Raw genomic sequence first — 18,979 nt, forward strand, 5'->3', positions numbered from 1 at the left:
CGGCTTCTCGTTGACGAGGAGAGTGCAGATTGTAAACTGGATGTTTGCACCCTCCCACACAAATGAGTGCAGATGCACACAAGCACTTCTAGATAAACAGTTTATGCATGTAAACACTCGCACAAAGAGCCTAGAAAGCCTGATTTTAAAGTTATTTTGCCTTAGGGTCCATCCTCTTTAATAGAAAGAAAAGTGTTCCTTGAAACACCACCAGCTCTGAAAAACTATTAAATTTTTTCCTTGCATGGCCAGCGCTGTCCTCTTGTCTATCAGCACCTTCAGTTGTCTGTCTGCTGCACCCCTGTCAACAAGTCTTAATCACTCCTATGGTGAAGGGCAGCAACAAACAGGAAAAACATGAATATATGCTTTCCTGTCACACAGCACAAGGACTGGGATCCACTGTACTGCTGCAACGCAAAATTACTTTCATTATCAACCACCCGTAGTGTGGGAAATGTCAGAGTCGGGAAACAGCCAGGATGATGTCGTCTGTTTGTTTGTTTCATCTGACAAACGGGCTAAAACTAAAAGGTTTGCAGGTCAAAATCACAAAAAGGCGTCTTTGAATTCTGAGAAAAGGGGAGCCAAACAAACAAAACTGGGACCATTACAACGTCAATAATGTATTAAACAACATTTTTACAAGGCAAAACAAAGAAAAAAAGATTTTAAAACATTTTAAATAATAATGTAACAGGAAAAAACGGCTGCTTTGATATGTAAAGACATAGTGGAGTCATGACCTTCTTTTCATAAAACTGTTTTATTTCCTCTGGGTTTTAAGCCTGTCTGGCTTCGTCTTTCTATTCATAGCAATTTTATTTCTGAATCTAATTTCAAAAATGCTTTTTTGCCTTTTCTCCACCAACCAACACATTTTGAGGTTAATGGAAACAGATTCTTTGGAAAATGCTCCCTTTCTCAGAATACATGTGCCAGTCTGCTTCATTTCTGGTGTATATCTCATCACGATGGTGAATTCATGTCTATCCTGGACAAAAAGTAGGATAAGAAGTGGGTTAGGGGGGGTCTAATAAAAATACCTTGCAGAAGTGCAGTTATTTGGATATATTTTGGTTTAAGGTGCAGGTGCAACAACCTGAGTTTCTAACTGACTTAAAATGTTGTATGCTACAGCTGCAGATACCATCTTACATGAATCTGGTGAAAGTAAAGATTACAGTAAAATACTGAAGAGAAAAATTGCAAATTTTCACATTTTGATGGCCGGCTTAAGTGTAGAAAGTATTCCAATCAGATTTTTTTCCTGTTTGTTAATTATTGGTTTAAAATGAAACTCAACCAGATTCTGAAAGTACAAGATGACTTATTATTCTATCAATCAATTGATCAATGATAAATATAAGTTACTTGAACTTTGCATGGAAAGTAAGCAAATTTGTGTTTGGTCAGTTATTTCTCCACTTTATTAACTCCAACAGGAGAACACTGTGGGGGATTTTTGGCACATTATTCGGGGTCACATTCCACAGATGCAAAAATCCTTACAAGTTGTACCTAATTGTAAAGGTGACTAATCCGGGTTTCCACCAACTGGTTTTATTAAAGGAGAGAAATAATCAACCAAATCCAATGGCATTTTTAGTTTTTCAGGCTTGCCTAAAATAAAAAAGAAAAGAAAAAAAAGCAGATACATAATTAAAAAATGTAATTAATAAGCTGCACCATAAAAGAAAATATCTGTGATATTACAGATATTGACAATCTCTGGTCATCCAAAGGCAAATTTTGATATTAGAATATCTTGTCCTTTTCTTTTTGACATCCCGATGAATTGAAAATGTGTGACCTGGTATCAACTATATCAAGGTCCTCTCTTACTAAAATAAAAAAATAAAGAAAATGGATAGAGCTATAATCACACTAGTTCCTTTTCACTAAAACACACATCATCTTAAGAATAGCAGCAGTAGCAAGTTTGGTTTTATAGGGATCACTGTGAAAATACATCTGTCTTTACAAATTCGATGCAAATCCGTGAAATGTTCCAGTATTGGTTAAAACAGTCGGTCAGCAGCCGTCCACTTTTCATCTGTCCTAAAACAACCGTTTTGAGTGTTGCTCATAATTTAACAAGCTAGAGAGGAAACTGTGTGAGTGACAGTTGTGTTTACAGATGAAGAGAGAAAATTGGAGTTAAGTGGAAAGATGAGAAGCAGTACCCTCTCTCACTCACTTCATTGTCATCATTACTACCGTGGTACCCTGCAGGCATAAAAAGAAAAACAAAACAATCCCATCTCTTAGCTGCATGTTTTCTACTACCAGAAGTTGATAGAAAGAATACCAACGAAGAACAGGGGGGAACAAGAGAGAAAAGTGACAGCGAGACAAACAGGGCAGAGAGATAAAGTGGGGATGAGAGACTGATGTTTCAGCCCTCAGTTGGTTTGTAACGTTAGAAGTGAGACATATTAGCCCGGGGCTTCCTGCTGCTGTGTGAGCTCTTACAGCAAGAATCTGCCTCTAGCACTTTACATCCTCCTCTGGAGAAGGACAGAGGAGAAAGAGAGAGAGGAGGTGCAAAGACCTACAGTGTGTTTAAAATGCATGAAGAGCAGTTTGGATTCATGGACCAGATTCATGGACAACATGTTGGAGACGGGGAAGGGGACAGAAGGAAGTGGTGGGGTAATGGGTGTTGAAGAAAACATCAATCTGTGCATTAAACAGATTCACTGATGCAATTAAACAATCTGACACAATCATTAAAAAGAACAACTCATTATGAGGTTTAAGTGTTTTTCATGACTTGTAAAAAAAATAGAGAAATAGAATTTTTATTTATTTCAAACAGTTTTCCACATTTAGGAATTTTCATAGAAATTTTGGGAACCCAATCACATGGTTTGTATATATATATATATATATATATATATATATATATATATATATAATTATTAACCTTTTAGTGAGTATGACGGGGGCTCTTAGGTTGATTATCATGTAAACTTGTACCGAACTACAACAGATTGTCAGAAATTGAATCACCAGCGATGTGAGAATCCGTAAGGACTTAAGATTGTCAAAGTTAGGTGTAACATGTTGGATTGTGGGTAACAGCACAGTTTTTAAGAGTTTTATTAGACAGTTCATTAGCATTTATATGCAATCATGGAAAAACCACAAAACAGATTATTTTACCAGTTTTGTTTTTTATGACAAAATCTGTATTTTTAAGAGTAAATAGGTTAAATGAGAGGAGTGATTTATACACAGAGTAAATGTAAACGAAGGACATAGTCAAGATTATCCTGCCTGTTTATCATTTGAAGCTCTTAGATTTCATGACGTGAAAAATCCAAGACTGAATTTTAAAATTCTATTAGAAACTAAAATATTTCATTTTGTAAATCAGATTTAACATGAGAACAGGCCGTAGTTTATTTCCTCCTTCAACAGAGGTGTAGGTGTTTCTCCGTGTTGGCCACGGTAGACCGCTTTCTTACACTGCAACTACACTGCCTTGAAAATGTTTAGTTTTGTGTATTATATCTATTAATATGTGTAATAGCATTTGTGATAAGAATATAACATATGTGTGTTTAAAATCCATTTAATAATTTTTCACATAAAGGTTTTAATATTTTAAATAATCCAAGTTAATGAAAAAAAAAAAACACACCTTGTTTGTTTATCAATTAAAGATCATTACAGCATGAAGTCCTACAGACATGTAACATTGTGATAATGATAATTATCAACCTGCTCAAAAAACTCTGACCAGTCCAGGTTTAGACAATCTACTAAGTCCTGGGCAGTTTTTAGGACTCGGACATTAGCAACAGATTCTTTGGGGGCGGTGGGTTGTGGGGTTGAGTTTGTTGGATTTGCTTATTTCCCACATCAGGTCCCATTAAATTGGACTGTTTGGAGGCCGGATGAAAACTTCAGTCTGTCTGGTTTTTGTGGGGCATGCTGCGGTCATTGTGGGGGAGGGTTTTACTTTGGAGAAGATGATGTTGCCATATGTTTTACTGGCTTTACATGTGAGTGCTTTTAATGTCATCCTGGAGACACTGTGGAATTTCAAACATGAACTTCTCATTTCAATCAAATTGATTTAATGGTAAATACTTTGCTAATCTTGCTTGACTACATTTAGACAGCAATTTTTAAGTCTACTCAACAGTCCCCCCTGCCTGATGTCAGAACTTTAACCTGCTCTTTCAAAACTAGAACTTTATCCTTCCTTAACCACTGAAATATGCTCTTGCCATTTCAGTTCACAGACAGCTATCTGAACATTTCCTTTTGAATATCTTCCAGCAGCCTTCTGGCTCATACTTGTGATGTTTAATAAACTGCAGATTGTTCTTTCTGCAAAGCGGTGGCTTTCTCTTTGCAGCCTCGACTCCACCGTTGTTCAGTTTTCTTTTTGTGGCAGACTCAAACATTAACAGCCAATGTCAGAGAGGGCTTTAGCTGCTTAGAAGTCACCCCCTGGATTCTGGACCTCATAGAGAATTACACACCCCTGGTTTTGGAGTGATTGTTGTTGGTCAACCACTCCTGGCGTGGGCAACAGTGTTATTGAGTTTCCTCTTTTGTACACACGTGACTATAGATGGGAGAACAAACCTTTAAGAGATGGTTTTTAACCTTTTCCAGTCTTAAAAGCATTGTTTGCACCATGATACACCTTCACAAGCACATGCTCTGAATATGATTGACAGCCTTAGTTCCTTATTAAATACTGTATGATTTTTTTTTTTTATCAAATTGAATGTCTCAGGTCATATTTATGCAGAAAGGCAGAATCTGTGTTTCTGTTCCAGCAGGAGGGAGGCTTATTATTTTTTACTTTTTCACACAGCTTTTGCAATGATTTGTGTAAAGCTGCTCAGCCAGCTTAGAAGGTTTGCTGTGATATATGTTCTTTTCCTTAACTCTAATCGCCTGCATCTGTAGAACAGAGGAAACAAGTGTAAAGTTAAAGCAGCTTGACACGACACATTTATTAGCGTTAAAGCCTGGTTGAAAAATAGTGGAACTTTTCTTTGTTTATAACCTCATAATGTAACAGATTGTTTTGCAACTCTTTCCAGAGATTATGAGTCAAAACCGGCTGGAGGTATTTGAGGTGGGGAAGATAAATAAATTTAGAGAACGAAAATAAAGTGTTTGTTCACCAGAGTATCAGCCGGAATCATGACCTCCATATTTCTAAAATCTTAGCAATTCCCTTGATAACAGCAACATCAAGAAATGAAGGAAAGGGGGGGGGGCTGGAGATATGCAGAAGGAAAATGAGGATAAAAGAAACTGGGAAAAAAGGAGAAGATCTGTGTGTGAGGAGGAGGATGAAAGTGAGCAGGGGATAAGCAAGAAAGTGGCAGGAAAAAAGCAAGAGGGATGAAAAACACTCCCTGCCTTTCCCTCTGTGGGGTGGAAGAACACAGCTTGGCTCGCCATGGTAAACACAGAAAACACCACAACCACAACAAACCACAGGCTGCCTGGCTCACATACACAAACACACACACACAGCTACACAACGGCAGTACGATAAGCCTGTTCTGCTGCGCTTCACACACACACTGTTACACTCAGAGGCCTCCCATTGTGATTGACAGCTTGGGAGAAACCACTCGGAGCCACGGGGAGAGGAAAACCATAAACCCAGCCTACCGCCGGGTGAGTGACACTGATGTGAAAACCACTTCCACTGATTGGCAGGTGATGTTAAGTCCTCACAAGCAAGGATGAGAGGAAACGGATAAGTTAGATGTCTCCGAAAACCATAATTCTTCTTAAAAAAAAAAAAAAAAAGCACCTTAACAAGTGGGACTGTAAACCGGACGCCTCAGCTCGGATCTGTGTTGGGATGAAAATGTCATTCTGAGAGTCCACAGCTGAACTCTGACACATGGAGGCCAGAGGTTAAAACAGGCAGACACTTTCACACCCGCAGATAGAAAAGTTTAATAAAGGTTGTCACACTCAATGCCACTGAGGCATGCTGCAGGATATGTTTCACCAGAGGGTTCAAATAGGAATATCTAAACAGCCACAGAAAAATCTTCCTTCATGTGTCAGTCATAGCTGCATGCAAAATATGATACTCGCCTAAAAAAATTACTTCAATGTAACTTATCTTTTCTTAGAAAGTTCTTTGTCACATCTTAGCATTTGCTTATTTAATGGATTATTTTTGGAGATTTCAAAACAATATGTAATATACTGAACATGATTTCTTTCCTTTGTATGTAATTTATTCCATCCATTGAAGTTGTTTTCACACATCAAACTCTGAGTCTGTTTTATGTTTTAGTTCCATCTGTATACATTAGATCCGTTATCTATATTTATCTGCATGCTATGCATGAACACCAAACCGCTTCACATGATCCACATCTCCTGCATCATCTACACCTTCCTAAACTTGTGTGTCCTTGTTTTAGAAAGTAGTCTGTGTTTGCATGAAGGCTAGTAGCCTGACACCATGTGAAAATGGTGGAGTGTCTTCTCTGGGTCAGGAAGGAGATTACAATTCCCCTGGATGAGCTGGAAGATGTGGCCGGGGGAAGGTTGGGTCAAGGTCAGAGCTTCTCTGCTCTGACCTTGACCCAACCTTGGATAAGTGGTGATGGATGGATAACAAGGACTGAAAAAATTGCACCCAATAAATGAATGCAGGATTGTTTAGTATGTGGGCTGCAAGGTGGTTAGCAGTCGTCTCACAGCAAGAAGGTTCCTGGTTTGATCCCCAACTGGGGCTTTCCTGTGTGGAGTGTGTACACTCCCTTTAGGTACAGCCCAAAAACATGCATGCTAGGTTAATTGGTTTCTTTAAAGTCTCCCTTGGAATAAGTGCAAGCAAGATTGGTTGTTTTACTCTCTGTGCTGGCATTATATTGGATTGGCAGCCTGTCCAGGGGGGTACCCTGCCTCTCACTCTTTTAGCAACCCTACATTAGAATAAACAGGTATGGATGGATGTACATTATAGTACGTACAATACAAGTGGGAGTCCTCTGGGGTGAAAATAGTGGTTCAGTAAGGCAGTAATTTCTAAACATGTTAGTTGTAAATTTAAATAATAAACAATATTCACCAAATCAGCAGACCAGTTAAAATATCACAGACAATTATCCAGCTTTAATTGAAAAATAAAAAACTGTTTTTTTTTATATCCTTTGTGAAACTTTGTTCATTTGAAAAATGTTGGTTGAATCAAACATAATGCTTGAAGTTGTAAATCTAATTTTAGGGATTAAAATGAAAATGTATATATTCAAAATAACTATATTATTGGGTTTGAATTAATAAAAAAACAAAGAAAAATCAAACTAGAAAGACAGTAAAAATATATATTTAAGCTACATATCGATACGTCAGCTAATAAGATATTTGGTTATAACTGAAGTCAAGAAACTGAAGTCAAAGCTCAAAGAAAAAGAAATACTTTTACGCATATGCACCTTCTAATATTAACACAGTATCTTTCCAAAGCACAATATGCCTTTTAGTCATTCTTTTTACCAGTGTATAAAATTCTCATTACTGCGGTCTGATTAAAACCACACAAACTGTCTTTTAATGGAACGAACGCAGCACAAATCGAAACTCATTAACTCCCAGAAACTCTTAGACTGAATAAAAATGTGTTGAGATACAGTAGCTTTACCATCTGAGAATATCATGAGCGATGTAATTAGAAATGATAGCGATCGCACCTCTGAGCTATATGTGTGTGTGTGTGTTGAGGCTCACCTTATTCTCTCCCTCGATGACAATGACGGGCACAGAGGTGGCAGGCCAGCGGTGCTTTGCAGGGAGAGGCTTGTCACAGTTCCACAGGACGATTATCTGAACAACAAAATAAACAAACATGTTTTTACCCCGTGCACTTAATCTCATTCAATCATTTAATTTATTCCTAACAGCCTCCTCCTCTCAGCAAAACAAACTCCCAGTTTGTTGCTGCATCAGCCTGTTGAACATGTGACATTTACGTGCCTTGTGGCCAGCAAATGCCACCTTATTACAAGTTGATTCAATGTTAAAGAGCCAGAAGGCCAACTGAAGTGATAAAATATTTCCAATTACAGCCACTGTATGGCTTTCACATTTCAGACCAGAAACAATCTCATCACATTGTCTGGGTTTCTCGTCTTCAGAGGACAACGCTGAAGACATTTTCCAGCCTATATGATGCCCACCTCCAGTCAGATAATGTTTCACATGAGGAGGTCATGTTCCAGCCGCGGTCGTGTCATGTTTTATACAACTCAGTCTGCAGCTCAGCGACCTGCAGGTCAGCCAATTCACCGCACTACAACAGCAGAGCTTATTAATATATAACGAGAAACACACACATATAAAATGATCCTGCGTGACCTTACACACTTTTAATGTGGAATAACGTAACAACACAAATTTGCTGAGCTTCTCTTTTTAAACATAACGGCCCTGTTGAAGTTTGGATTTCTCCACAAGTTGACCTCGCATTTTTTTTAACCACTTTAAGGTGGATTTGTGGTAGTTTATGCCCATCTTTGCAAATTTTGCACTTGTTTTGTGTTGTTTTTGGGGAGGTTATATGTAAATCTGTTTTAAAAACAGTGTTGCTGTTAAATAATATAAGTTTTACTCGTTGAATGCATCTGTGGGTCTTCACTGAAGTCAAAGTCAAATCATAAAAGGAAAAAGTTTTTTTGTTTTTCTTTCTTTCCCCCCACTGTAATCTGTCAACTTTTTTTTCCATCATGAAAGCCACACTGAGGACAAAGACATCAGGATGACGGAGTATCCTGACCAAGAACAATTATTCCTGCACGGAGATGAAAACAAACATTTTTTTGACTATTTAATGTTGTGCTTTGTATTTGCAACCATCTGTTTGTCTCTTTCTTTGTTAAGAAAGCGATTAATTTTAGTGGCTGTGCATGTGAGGCTAGGTAGTATTGCTTGAAGGTAGTCATATAAAGACCCATATTGGGGTCTTTAAAGTTTTTAATTAGCTTTTAAAGATTTAATCAGCTTTTCGCACATCCGCTGTGTAAGACACCTGCTCTATTGCATGACTTTAAGCTTATTTTTCTTTTCTTGTGCTTGTTATAATCAATAATAGAGTCAATTATTATCTGTAATCTTTATAATAGTTATTTAGTATACAAATATTCCCTGCAGTGTTGCATGTTTTTTCTGTCTTTCAGTATATGATGGGGTCTCTGTGATTGCAGTGCATTTATGTATTTTGGTTGATGCATTTGATACAAAATTGGAATAATCTTTTTTTTTATGTGTGTGTGTGTGTGTTTTGTTCTCATGTGTTTGTTGGGGTGTTTTGTTGGAGACATGTGGGTTATAAATATTTAAGATTTTATAAAATATTTAACAAGACTTGACAAAGTAGAAACATTAAGAGGGAGATTGGAAACTCTTCTGTGTCAAAGTGTAATGGCTTACTTCACCCGCATTAGCAGGTGAGAAACATTTATATTATTTATTTCCTTATTTAACCATGACAGAGATACAACATCTCTTTCTCAAGGCATCCAGGCCTAGACTGCAGCCAAACCTATTAAAATGCATAACTCATAATACAAAAACACATAATATTAGGTCTGTTCCTTTTTTTCCTGTCATTCAGTAATTTTTATTTGATTTTATTTATTTGGGAGCGTACAAACATTTCTTGCCTTCAAACCATGGTGGCATACAAATATCAGGAGTTCTACATTTCATGGAGGTAAACTGTGAGAGACACATCATCCGATACAGGATGCTGTTTTGTTGCTGTGCGTCGGCTAACATCTGTCCTGCTGAAATGTCCTTGAGCAAGTCAGTAAATGAATCCTTTCTAGTTTCCCTGCACAGAACTGTGGCTGATGCTGAGTTCAGGCACCCCTGATGGTGACGAACCACAAGAATTGCATTACTATGACATTAACCACGTCACATGCAGTGGCACCCCTCGGGGGGCTCTCTGCCTGGACCTGCTAAATAATACCAGGTAAATAATGGGAGGTATTTGGATCCATTACCCCTGGCCTGTGTTAAGGTGTTCTTATGAGACTACAGCAGCTGTGTGTTAGTATGCAAATACACCACTGGCATAAGAAAAAGATGATGTACAGCTGTTTGATGAATTGCAAAAACATCTCACCATCCCCAACAAATACAGATCAAAAACATCCTTCATGAGGCTAAATGTGAATGTGCAAATGCCATTGTGAGATAACAACAGGTATATGCACTTGCACACACATGCAGCTGAGTGTTAATCCACTTTTACAGGTTTTTGCTGTTTGATTAGAAAGACAGATGGTGTCTCTGTCAGATCTCCACCCTCTCACGGTGCTGACGGTGGCATTGTGTGTGTGAGTGTATGACAGGCGCAGAATGGTGCAGACACTGTTGTGTATTTGCAGCACAAGAGGAAAGGAGAAAGAAACACTTCCATCAAAATGTGCGTGCAGAAATTCACACATGAGCAAATACGCAGCAAGACGTCCACCGAGTCAGAATGCACTTCAAAAGCTTTCTTGAGTCCAATTTAGCCTCCTCCACCCTCACCATTCTCTCGTTCACTCGTCTCCGTTCATTTATTTATACCCTTTCCTCATCCGCTCATGCACAGCAGCACCCAACTCTCAATATCTCCTGTTTTCTGACCACAGAGTGGAAGAAAACATCTCAAATATGTTCCACTCTGGGTGCAGAGCTGGAAGAACACAAACAATTTCCCCTACATAAACAATAATATAAGATCGTTTAACCTGCTGTTAGAGAAAATAAGTTGAAGAAAGCGCTCCAATAACAGGAATGACTGTTGAGTTTTACCATGTTGAGGAACGGCTGAATATCAAAGCTAAATTATTCTGTTAGACTAACTGAAATGTGTTTGTGGCAGAGATTGTCAAGAAGTTGTCAAAACATGACAGTGGAAAAACCGACTGCTTTTAATCAGACACTTGTGAATTTAAATAATGTTTGTAGTCACACTTTTTTTCTTTTAAAGAGACTCTGACATCAGATTTACTTTGCTGTCACTGCTGCAGGCATCCATGATGGGTCAAAAGTTGATGGTTAAAACATAATTAATTGCTTGGTCTCGAGCTTTCAGCTGCATCACGGAATCAAGAAAATTAGCATTAGATAAAGATGCTTCTGTTAAAACTAGAGTGTGATCAGTCCAGCTGTTTGTTTTGTCAGTGGTAATTTATTGAAGCAAAACCATAAAATAGTCAGATTTGAGGGAGTGGTTTTTAGGTTTCAGGTGGTTCTTGGGGTTTAGATGGAGTAAGGGATTGGTTTTTTGGAGTCAAGGTATGTTTGAGGACTGGTTCTTGGAGTTGGGGTATTTTTGTTACTGGGGTTTGTGTGTGTTAGGGAACTCAGTTTTGGTAAATGAATTGATTGGGGGATTGTTTTTTAGGAATCAGCTAGATACTGAGATTGGTTCCTTAGAGTGAGGAAAAGATGGGGGATTAGTTCTTTTTAAAGGGTTTGGATAAATGATAAAATTATTTTGAAAGGTTTGACTAGACGGGGTTTATTTGATTGGTTTTGTTATCATAGGATAAGGCTGGAATGTTTTGCTCTTAGGGTTTGATTTGTACGATTAGCATGAATTGAGGGATTGGTTGTTAGGGGTTCATTCTGTTGGGGAAATTTACATTCGGGTCATTTTCATATACATTTATTTTTACATTAATGCAATGATACATATTAATCTAAGGTTAAGTTTCATCTGAGAGTCATGCCAGACCGATAGCACTTATATAGTATGTTAATGAAGACTCTGCAGAACCCAGCCTGACTCCAGATGAAGTTTAGTTTATGCTAAGGGTGTTCATAGTTGGTCGTCGGGGGCCACTGTCCTGCAGGTTTTGAATGTCTCCTGCTGCGGTACACCTGGCTTAGATTGATGGGTCAACATTCTTGGCTGTAACGTAACAATTGGCTCTCCTGCTGAGAAGTGTGTTGGAGCAAGGAGACATCTAAAACCTGCAGAATTGTGGCCCTCAAGGACCAGAGCTGGACATCCCTGGTTTCAGCTATAGGCCGACTCCAGCTGCAGTCTTATTGAAGTGAGAGTTAGTTTAGACTGCTTTAAACTGTTTTTATACATGCACTGTCCATGCACTCAGCACTCGCAGGAATTGGCTAAGTGGGGTGTGGGCCGAGACTCTTGGAGGAAGAATTAATTGTAAAACCTTCTGTAGAGTCTTGTACTGTGCTAAATCTGTTTTCCTGCTGCAGCATAATAAATGACAGAATAGACAACAAGGACTTTATGGATTTATTTCTCACCGATGGTTTTATGAAGAATTTCCATGACAATTCTTAGGATTAGAGAAGGTTGAAGGATTAGTTCTAGATGTCTTTAGAATGTTGGTTAATAGGGTTTCAGTAGATTAGACAATTGATTATTAGGGTTTGGGTGGATTTGGGAATTCAAAATCTAAGCAGGGATAAGTTGGGATCTTGGTTCTTAGAGGTTGGAGACTTAAGAATTGATTATTAGGGTTTGGTTAGATTGAGGGATTCATTCATCAAGTTTTGGGAAATTAGCTTAAAGATATATAGAGGGACAGATTTTAGGATTATTGGGTTCTTATTATAAGTTAGGGAAGATTAGGTCAGTCATAGTAGTTTTAGCATCAACAGTTTCAGTTATATCATAACAGGAGTTTTTCTTCATTAAAAGAAAAGAAAATAACTCAAGTTTTTTAGCTGGAAAATATTTTAGCATTCGTCTCCTGGCTTTGGCATCATTGCAGAGTATTAACTGAATGCACTTGCCTTTTTCAAAACAGTCTCCACAAATGAGTGTGAAGATGGCTCTTCATTGCTGGTGCTTTATAATGTTTTTTTTTTTTTTTAAAGTCGGGATCCATTTTGATTTTCTAGCAGATGTACAGTTGATGCCTTTTGTAACATACTGGTCACAGCAATTTAGGAGCTACAAGTGTGCCAGCAAACCAAATAACAACAAATAAAAACTTTGCTCAAAATTCCTGCAAAATTATGAAACATTTGGATGCACTTCTGGCTTGCATCCCGTTCCCAGATTTGCAACATCCATCCTGTGCAACATCAATCCAGTTATCACATACGTGTTTCTGTGCATATGGGTTTATTTTAATCCATTAACATCACAGTTTGTTTGATTTGGAGTTTCATTACTTTGCTTTTAATCTTATGTTATTTATATACCAACTTCATCTGATGTGTAATAGCATCAAAGCAACACATACTTGTTCGACATCTGGGCCGACTTTGCAGAGAAAATCACCATGTCACATGATATAAAAATCTCATGAAGCAAAGCATTTGAAAGCTTCCTTGATATGATAAAGTGTTATACATAGAATATCTGATCTTAAAATGACTATCTTCAAATAAACATTGTGATATATTTCAGTTTCTCCTTCTGGCTGTTTATTTTCTACATGAAATTACAGCATAGTTTTCATGTCCAGCATGAAAATTGTAGCAACATTTTGATTCAATCGTAACTGCACTGTTCCTGGAAACTAAATAAAGCTGCTAGGTATTACATTTAAAACCCTTTAAAATTTTCTTTTTGCCCTTCTGGCAGTGTGGTTTGACATTATTCTCAGTTTGTGGGAAAAGGAAAATCTCTTAAAGTGTTTCTTTAGAAGATATTTCTGAGAGATAAGCCATCGCAGTGAGCTGCATCCAAGTAAAACATGCTTTTAACATCATTTTATACAATTGCAGTAAAGCCTAGATGCATTTTTATCAACCCTTCTTTAATATACCAAGCTTTAAAATTCTTTTAAGGTGAATGAAAAGCAGTATTTTATATTTAAGCTGTTTCTTCACCAACTCTCTGCTTTGTCCCTACACACACAACCTGAACATCCTCCAAAACTTGAATTACTGAATTACTTTTAGATTAGATTAATATGCGCCAGAAAATAAGAAGCATAATTAAATAACATTCCCTTGTATTTGCAGTACTCTTATATATATATATATAAAAAAACATCTTTGAGGGAATAAGTGTTGTATATAAGACTGTGTAATAGTTACAAACTATAACTGCAGAGTTTGAAAGATGCCAAAAAAAGAAGCTATTGGCACAGCTCACACTCTTATAACACAATACACTAATGCATCGTTCTGCAAAATGCATCCCCTCCTACACAAAATACAAAACAAACCAAGGCACTTACATATACACCCACACACTCACATATACACCAGCCATTTGGGAGCAAATTCCATTTCATTTCCCACTTTAGTAAGGACCAAGCAGGGGAATCAATACATGCCATCTCCAGCTGTGCTGAAAGGGATTTGGCTGCCATGGAGACAGATGTAGGACAGCAACAAACTGCCACTTTAATTCAATCCTCCAGAGTTGACTCACAAACACACATAGATGGAGGATGAGCTCTGCTGTTTCTCTGGCTGGAAAAAATGATTGCAAAACAGCTGCAGGAGCCACATGATGAGGCGTGAATTCAGGAGACACAGGTTGGAAAACAGTGGAGGACGCAGTTGAGCAAAGACACAAGAATATTTACCTGTGCACAGTACTGGGACTTGGCCACAGCTACCAGTAGCTTGAGTATGGGCTGGGATTGAGACACCAGAGGGGAGACAGCATGGATGACCGCTGTGAACTTAGGGTACGGTTTAATACCTGAAACACAACAGACATAAAACACTCAATGTATTGAAAGGACTCTAAACAACAGCAAGACCTAAAACACAGAAAGTCAGCTGTCAGCAATCAACGTAATTTCAGAAAATAAAGCTGAGCGAGATCTGAGGGCTCTCATTTCCAAACACTTCAGATGTATTTTTAGAGCAAAACAGCGCCTTTAATGAGACTGTCAGCAGTAAAAAAAAATACAGATAGAATTGTCAGGGATGAACACTTTTTAAAACACTCTTAAAATATTCAACAATGTTAATGTGGTTTGAAAATGCTGAATCACTGAATATTTCATTTTGAAGACTCCTCAACCGTATCTGCAACCCGATAAATAGACAACCAACTGCTGATGTGACTTTAAATTCAGTCAGACTTCATGTTGGCATGGAGTAATCGAGGCTGAAAATAAGGAGGAAATAAGATATTGAGCAAGATGGATCATAGAGGACGTCCAACTTTTCCTAATTTAAATCTAATCTAACCCAAAGCAGCAAAGCATGGCAGGGAGGAGATAGCATTAGACGACTCTCGGTTCTGCCACTGTGCAATTTCTATGAGCAGGAATATATGCAGTTTTCAAACTTGGTAAACTACTGTATCTTTGAGATGTGTAATGAAAAAGCATAGAGTGTGCAGATTTTTTAAACTCCAGGGATGTCAATTTGCATCTAACTCAAAGAACCATAACCTGGAGCAGAGTTATTGTCAGGTGGAATATGTTAAATTTTAATGCATCTGCTGTTTTCTGTCTCACAGTGGCTTTCATTATCCTGCATCATAACATTCACACATCTCATCAGCTCTAAATTTGTAAGATGATGCATACTTTAGTCCAGTAGTTCCTAACATGTCTGGCTTGCGACACCTGTGACGAATATCTTTAAAGGCTACAAAAGCCTTTCAAAAGCTTGTTTGTCAATCAAGCCTGAATAAACTACAGGAAACTAGAGGCAAACACTGAGAATAAATATAAGGAGGGCTCTTTTTTTTGGATATGAGAGCTGCTCTCACACACAAACCCAAATCCGTTGAGATACTGTGGTCAGTGGTCGTCAGTGTTAATGTCATTAAGGCTTGATGGGAGGAAATCTCTTCAACCAGCTTCCAAAATCTTTTGGAAAGATTCCTCGAATGAGTGAAGCCTGTCAGTGACACTTCAATGCCAACAGATTTAAAATGAGACGTTCAAACAAAAATATGTGCAATATTCTAGTCTGTGTTAGTAATAAGAAACTAACTAAAACAGTAAGGACATTTATGAAATTTCTTTGTAATAATACTTATTACTGTTATATTATACATCACTGGAGAGCCTGATTGGTCACCTTTCCAATGAGATATAATGTGTAAAGATTGTGTGTAATGAGAAACACGGATAAGTATGTAAGTAGTGCCCCCATAAATAGTATTAAAATCACCTGCAATTGTCTCCTGTTGGATTCACTTTTTTATGTAAATCTTTTGGTGAAATGGATTATTGCACTTTTCCACAGTAATAAGGAAAAAACATTATATTGACCATTTTTCTTTTACTTTATCCATTTTACACTGTTGGGACCTTAGTAGTGTGTGGAAGAGCCATACATGATGTATAATACAACACTAGTTTGTTGTTAAAAGGAGGAAATAATTAAACAAACATAAATTTCCTTACTTTTTTTGCTAAAGTTACACACACTAAGATTATCGGGCTGTTTTTGTCCCGATTATCTTACATCTTATAAGATTTTCCCATAAAATTAACATCTGGTCTGAGGTGTGTTACAAGCTAATTCATCCTGACAATCGGCTCCGAAACTGTTCGTATTAAACATGTTTAATATTAATAACAAAATGTCTTCACGTGTGTGGGGAAAGCCGACTCCTGAGTTGTGACAGCATGGATTGTGACGTGGAATGGAATGTGGCCAATCATTTATAATCTCTTATAAATACAATCTTATTTGAGTCTAATGCATTTTGCTTCATGCCCAGTTTGAAGTTATTACATTTACTGCAAATGTCATCTTTTGCTCAATTAACAATAAATGCATAAAAGTATTTGGAGTGGATCCAATATTAAAGAAGAAAGCTACAACCATGAAACAGCTGCAGTGTGTTTCATGGTGCATGGGGGGAAACACTAACTGTGACCAATGTCAGGGCTTATTTTCACCACTGACATGCTGAGATTGTTATGAGTGTGTCATAACATTAAGGGTAGGATTTCATCAGTGCTTGAAGTGTGTTTCAAGGGAAAAGCTTCCATTTTGGAAAAGTCCTTTAACTCAACATTACTCTGCAACACAATTTGTATAAAACCTGTGGAATTTACTCAGAACTGTTCAACTACACTTTGTTTTTCTTGTTGAAGTCAGTGGTGTTGTGAGCGGACCACACTGCACTGAGAGGGGGTTCTGCTGCTCTCTACTTATGTTTGTAAATGAGGTGGAAAACGCTAGAAATGCCTCTCAGAATGATGCAGGTCAGTTTAACACTACTGCAAACTACAACCGCAAGAGTTAATAATAACCCTGCTGAGATTGGGTTCAACAAAGCTGAGCCTAATTGTGTTTGTAAGGGCAGTTGATGTTGATTAGATTTTACCCAATAAAGTGGTCATGAAGTTGGATTTTTATTAATGCAAAAATCTTTTTTAAAGCTTCTTTTTTTTAATCATAAGTCCATCCTGCAATAAAAGCAATATTAAACTAACTGCTCCTACAGTGCGAGTCTGAGTGTTAATATGCATGACGAGTGACTTCTTATTGCTCTTGGAGAAGAAATGTTGCTTAAAGACCCATTCTTTGTCTTTTATTTTCCTCATTTACCCATCAGTGACAAACCGCCTTGTCTCCTAAAACACAACTATGTTTAATTGCTTTCTCTTTGACAAACAAATACACTTGCTGGCGTTATAATCTATGCCTGCCACTGTGTCCATCCATTTTAATGTCCTCTGCACACCCCGGGTGCTCCATCAACCGAGTTTGTACTGCCGCAGTCAATGCTCGTATGTGTGTGTTTGTGGAGGCCTGGCAGCGCCGGATGGTGATGGAGTGGTAAAGTGAAGGATGGAGCGGCTCCCGGGTCACATATGTGGCGCTGCTGAACCGTAGCAGGAGGAATTGGCCTCGCTGCCGTGGCGGCAACAGTAGCAGTGCTGACTCAAAAACCGATGATGGACGGGGTGGTGTGTCAGCAGGACTAATACAAACATCAGTCACGGGCCTGCTAGTTCACACACAGCCGCTGGAGGAGGGCGGAAGACCAGGGTGATTTCTACAACTCTGAATGGAAATCTATGAAAACTGCCTTCTTGGACAAAAAGAAACTTCTCCAACTAACCTTGGTGGATCAGTTCTTTGTCACACCAGTGTGTAGAAGTGTTATTTCTGATAAATTACCGTTTCCACGTTTGGGTGTGTAAGTGTGTTACTGACCCAGTGTGGCGTAGTAGAAGGGGAAGTCTCCCAGGTATCCGGAATACTGCGGCAAAGCAAACAGTCCCCCAGGGTGACTGTTCCACATCAGGCTGCTCCTGGAGCCGTGCTCCAGCACACGGTCCTGGATGATCTGCACACAATTGGAAAACCAAACAAACACATTGTTTCACACCATGTTCAAACACTGACTAAATTCTGTTTTCCTTGTTACATTAACTCAACGACTGACAATGAGGGTGAGGTAGGAGAGTAAAATGATGATTGGGCATTTGATCCACAGCACTAAACAACAGTTTTACAAGGAAATTACAACAACTTGTATGCTTTCATTTGCCTTCTAAAATCTTCAGATGTCTGAATTTTACATTATGTAAAAGTGCTGCAATGTGTGCAAAACTAACATGAGCAAGATATTTTTAAGGAGGAAGGAGAAGGAGGTGTAACACAGAGAACAAATCAAGTTAAAACCTCATCCAATCTAATATTGTTATTAGTTATTTTGAGCTTACATGAACGTTATATTAAACAGGAAATGCAAAAACTTACAGTTTGCCCATTTCACAGTGCCATGTTTCTGACATGGCACTGTGAAATAATATATGCAGCTAATCTCAAATGTGTTAGTGAGAGCTGCGAATTAGGAACCCGTGTATGCTGGTTAGTTGTAGCACACATCTAGAACTCCTAACTGGAAAGCAAACCACCTTAATAAACCTGTTTAAAGTGAAACAGTTTATGTGATATTGATATGGCACATACTGATAAAAACACATTTTTATATATATTAAGTGGACCTAAATTTTAAGATTCAATTTAATTTGCACTGGGCCGATTCAAGACATAAGTAATCTCAAGGCACTTTTAGGTCCTATACACAGGTCTTCAT

At 38.1% G+C, this 18,979-nt stretch overlaps 1 protein-coding gene across 1 annotated transcript in view; it reads right to left on the reverse strand.

Annotated features, from left to right (window-relative positions):
• The window catches only part of ext1b (exostosin glycosyltransferase 1b), a 126,771-nt gene that overhangs the window by 11,947 nt on the left and 95,845 nt on the right, over nt 1-18,979 (reverse strand). The window contains exons 5-7 of the mRNA XM_042011281.1: nt 18,091-18,223; nt 14,535-14,653; nt 7,741-7,836 (exon numbers count right to left, since the gene is read on the reverse strand). Of these exons, the coding sequence (XP_041867215.1) occupies nt 7,741-7,836; nt 14,535-14,653; nt 18,091-18,223 (348 nt within the window). The remainder of the gene's footprint in view (nt 1-7,740; nt 7,837-14,534; nt 14,654-18,090; nt 18,224-18,979) is intronic.

This window comes from Melanotaenia boesemani, chromosome 17, assembly GCF_017639745.1.
Source record: "Melanotaenia boesemani isolate fMelBoe1 chromosome 17, fMelBoe1.pri, whole genome shotgun sequence".
NCBI lineage: Eukaryota > Metazoa > Chordata > Actinopteri > Atheriniformes > Melanotaeniidae > Melanotaenia > Melanotaenia boesemani.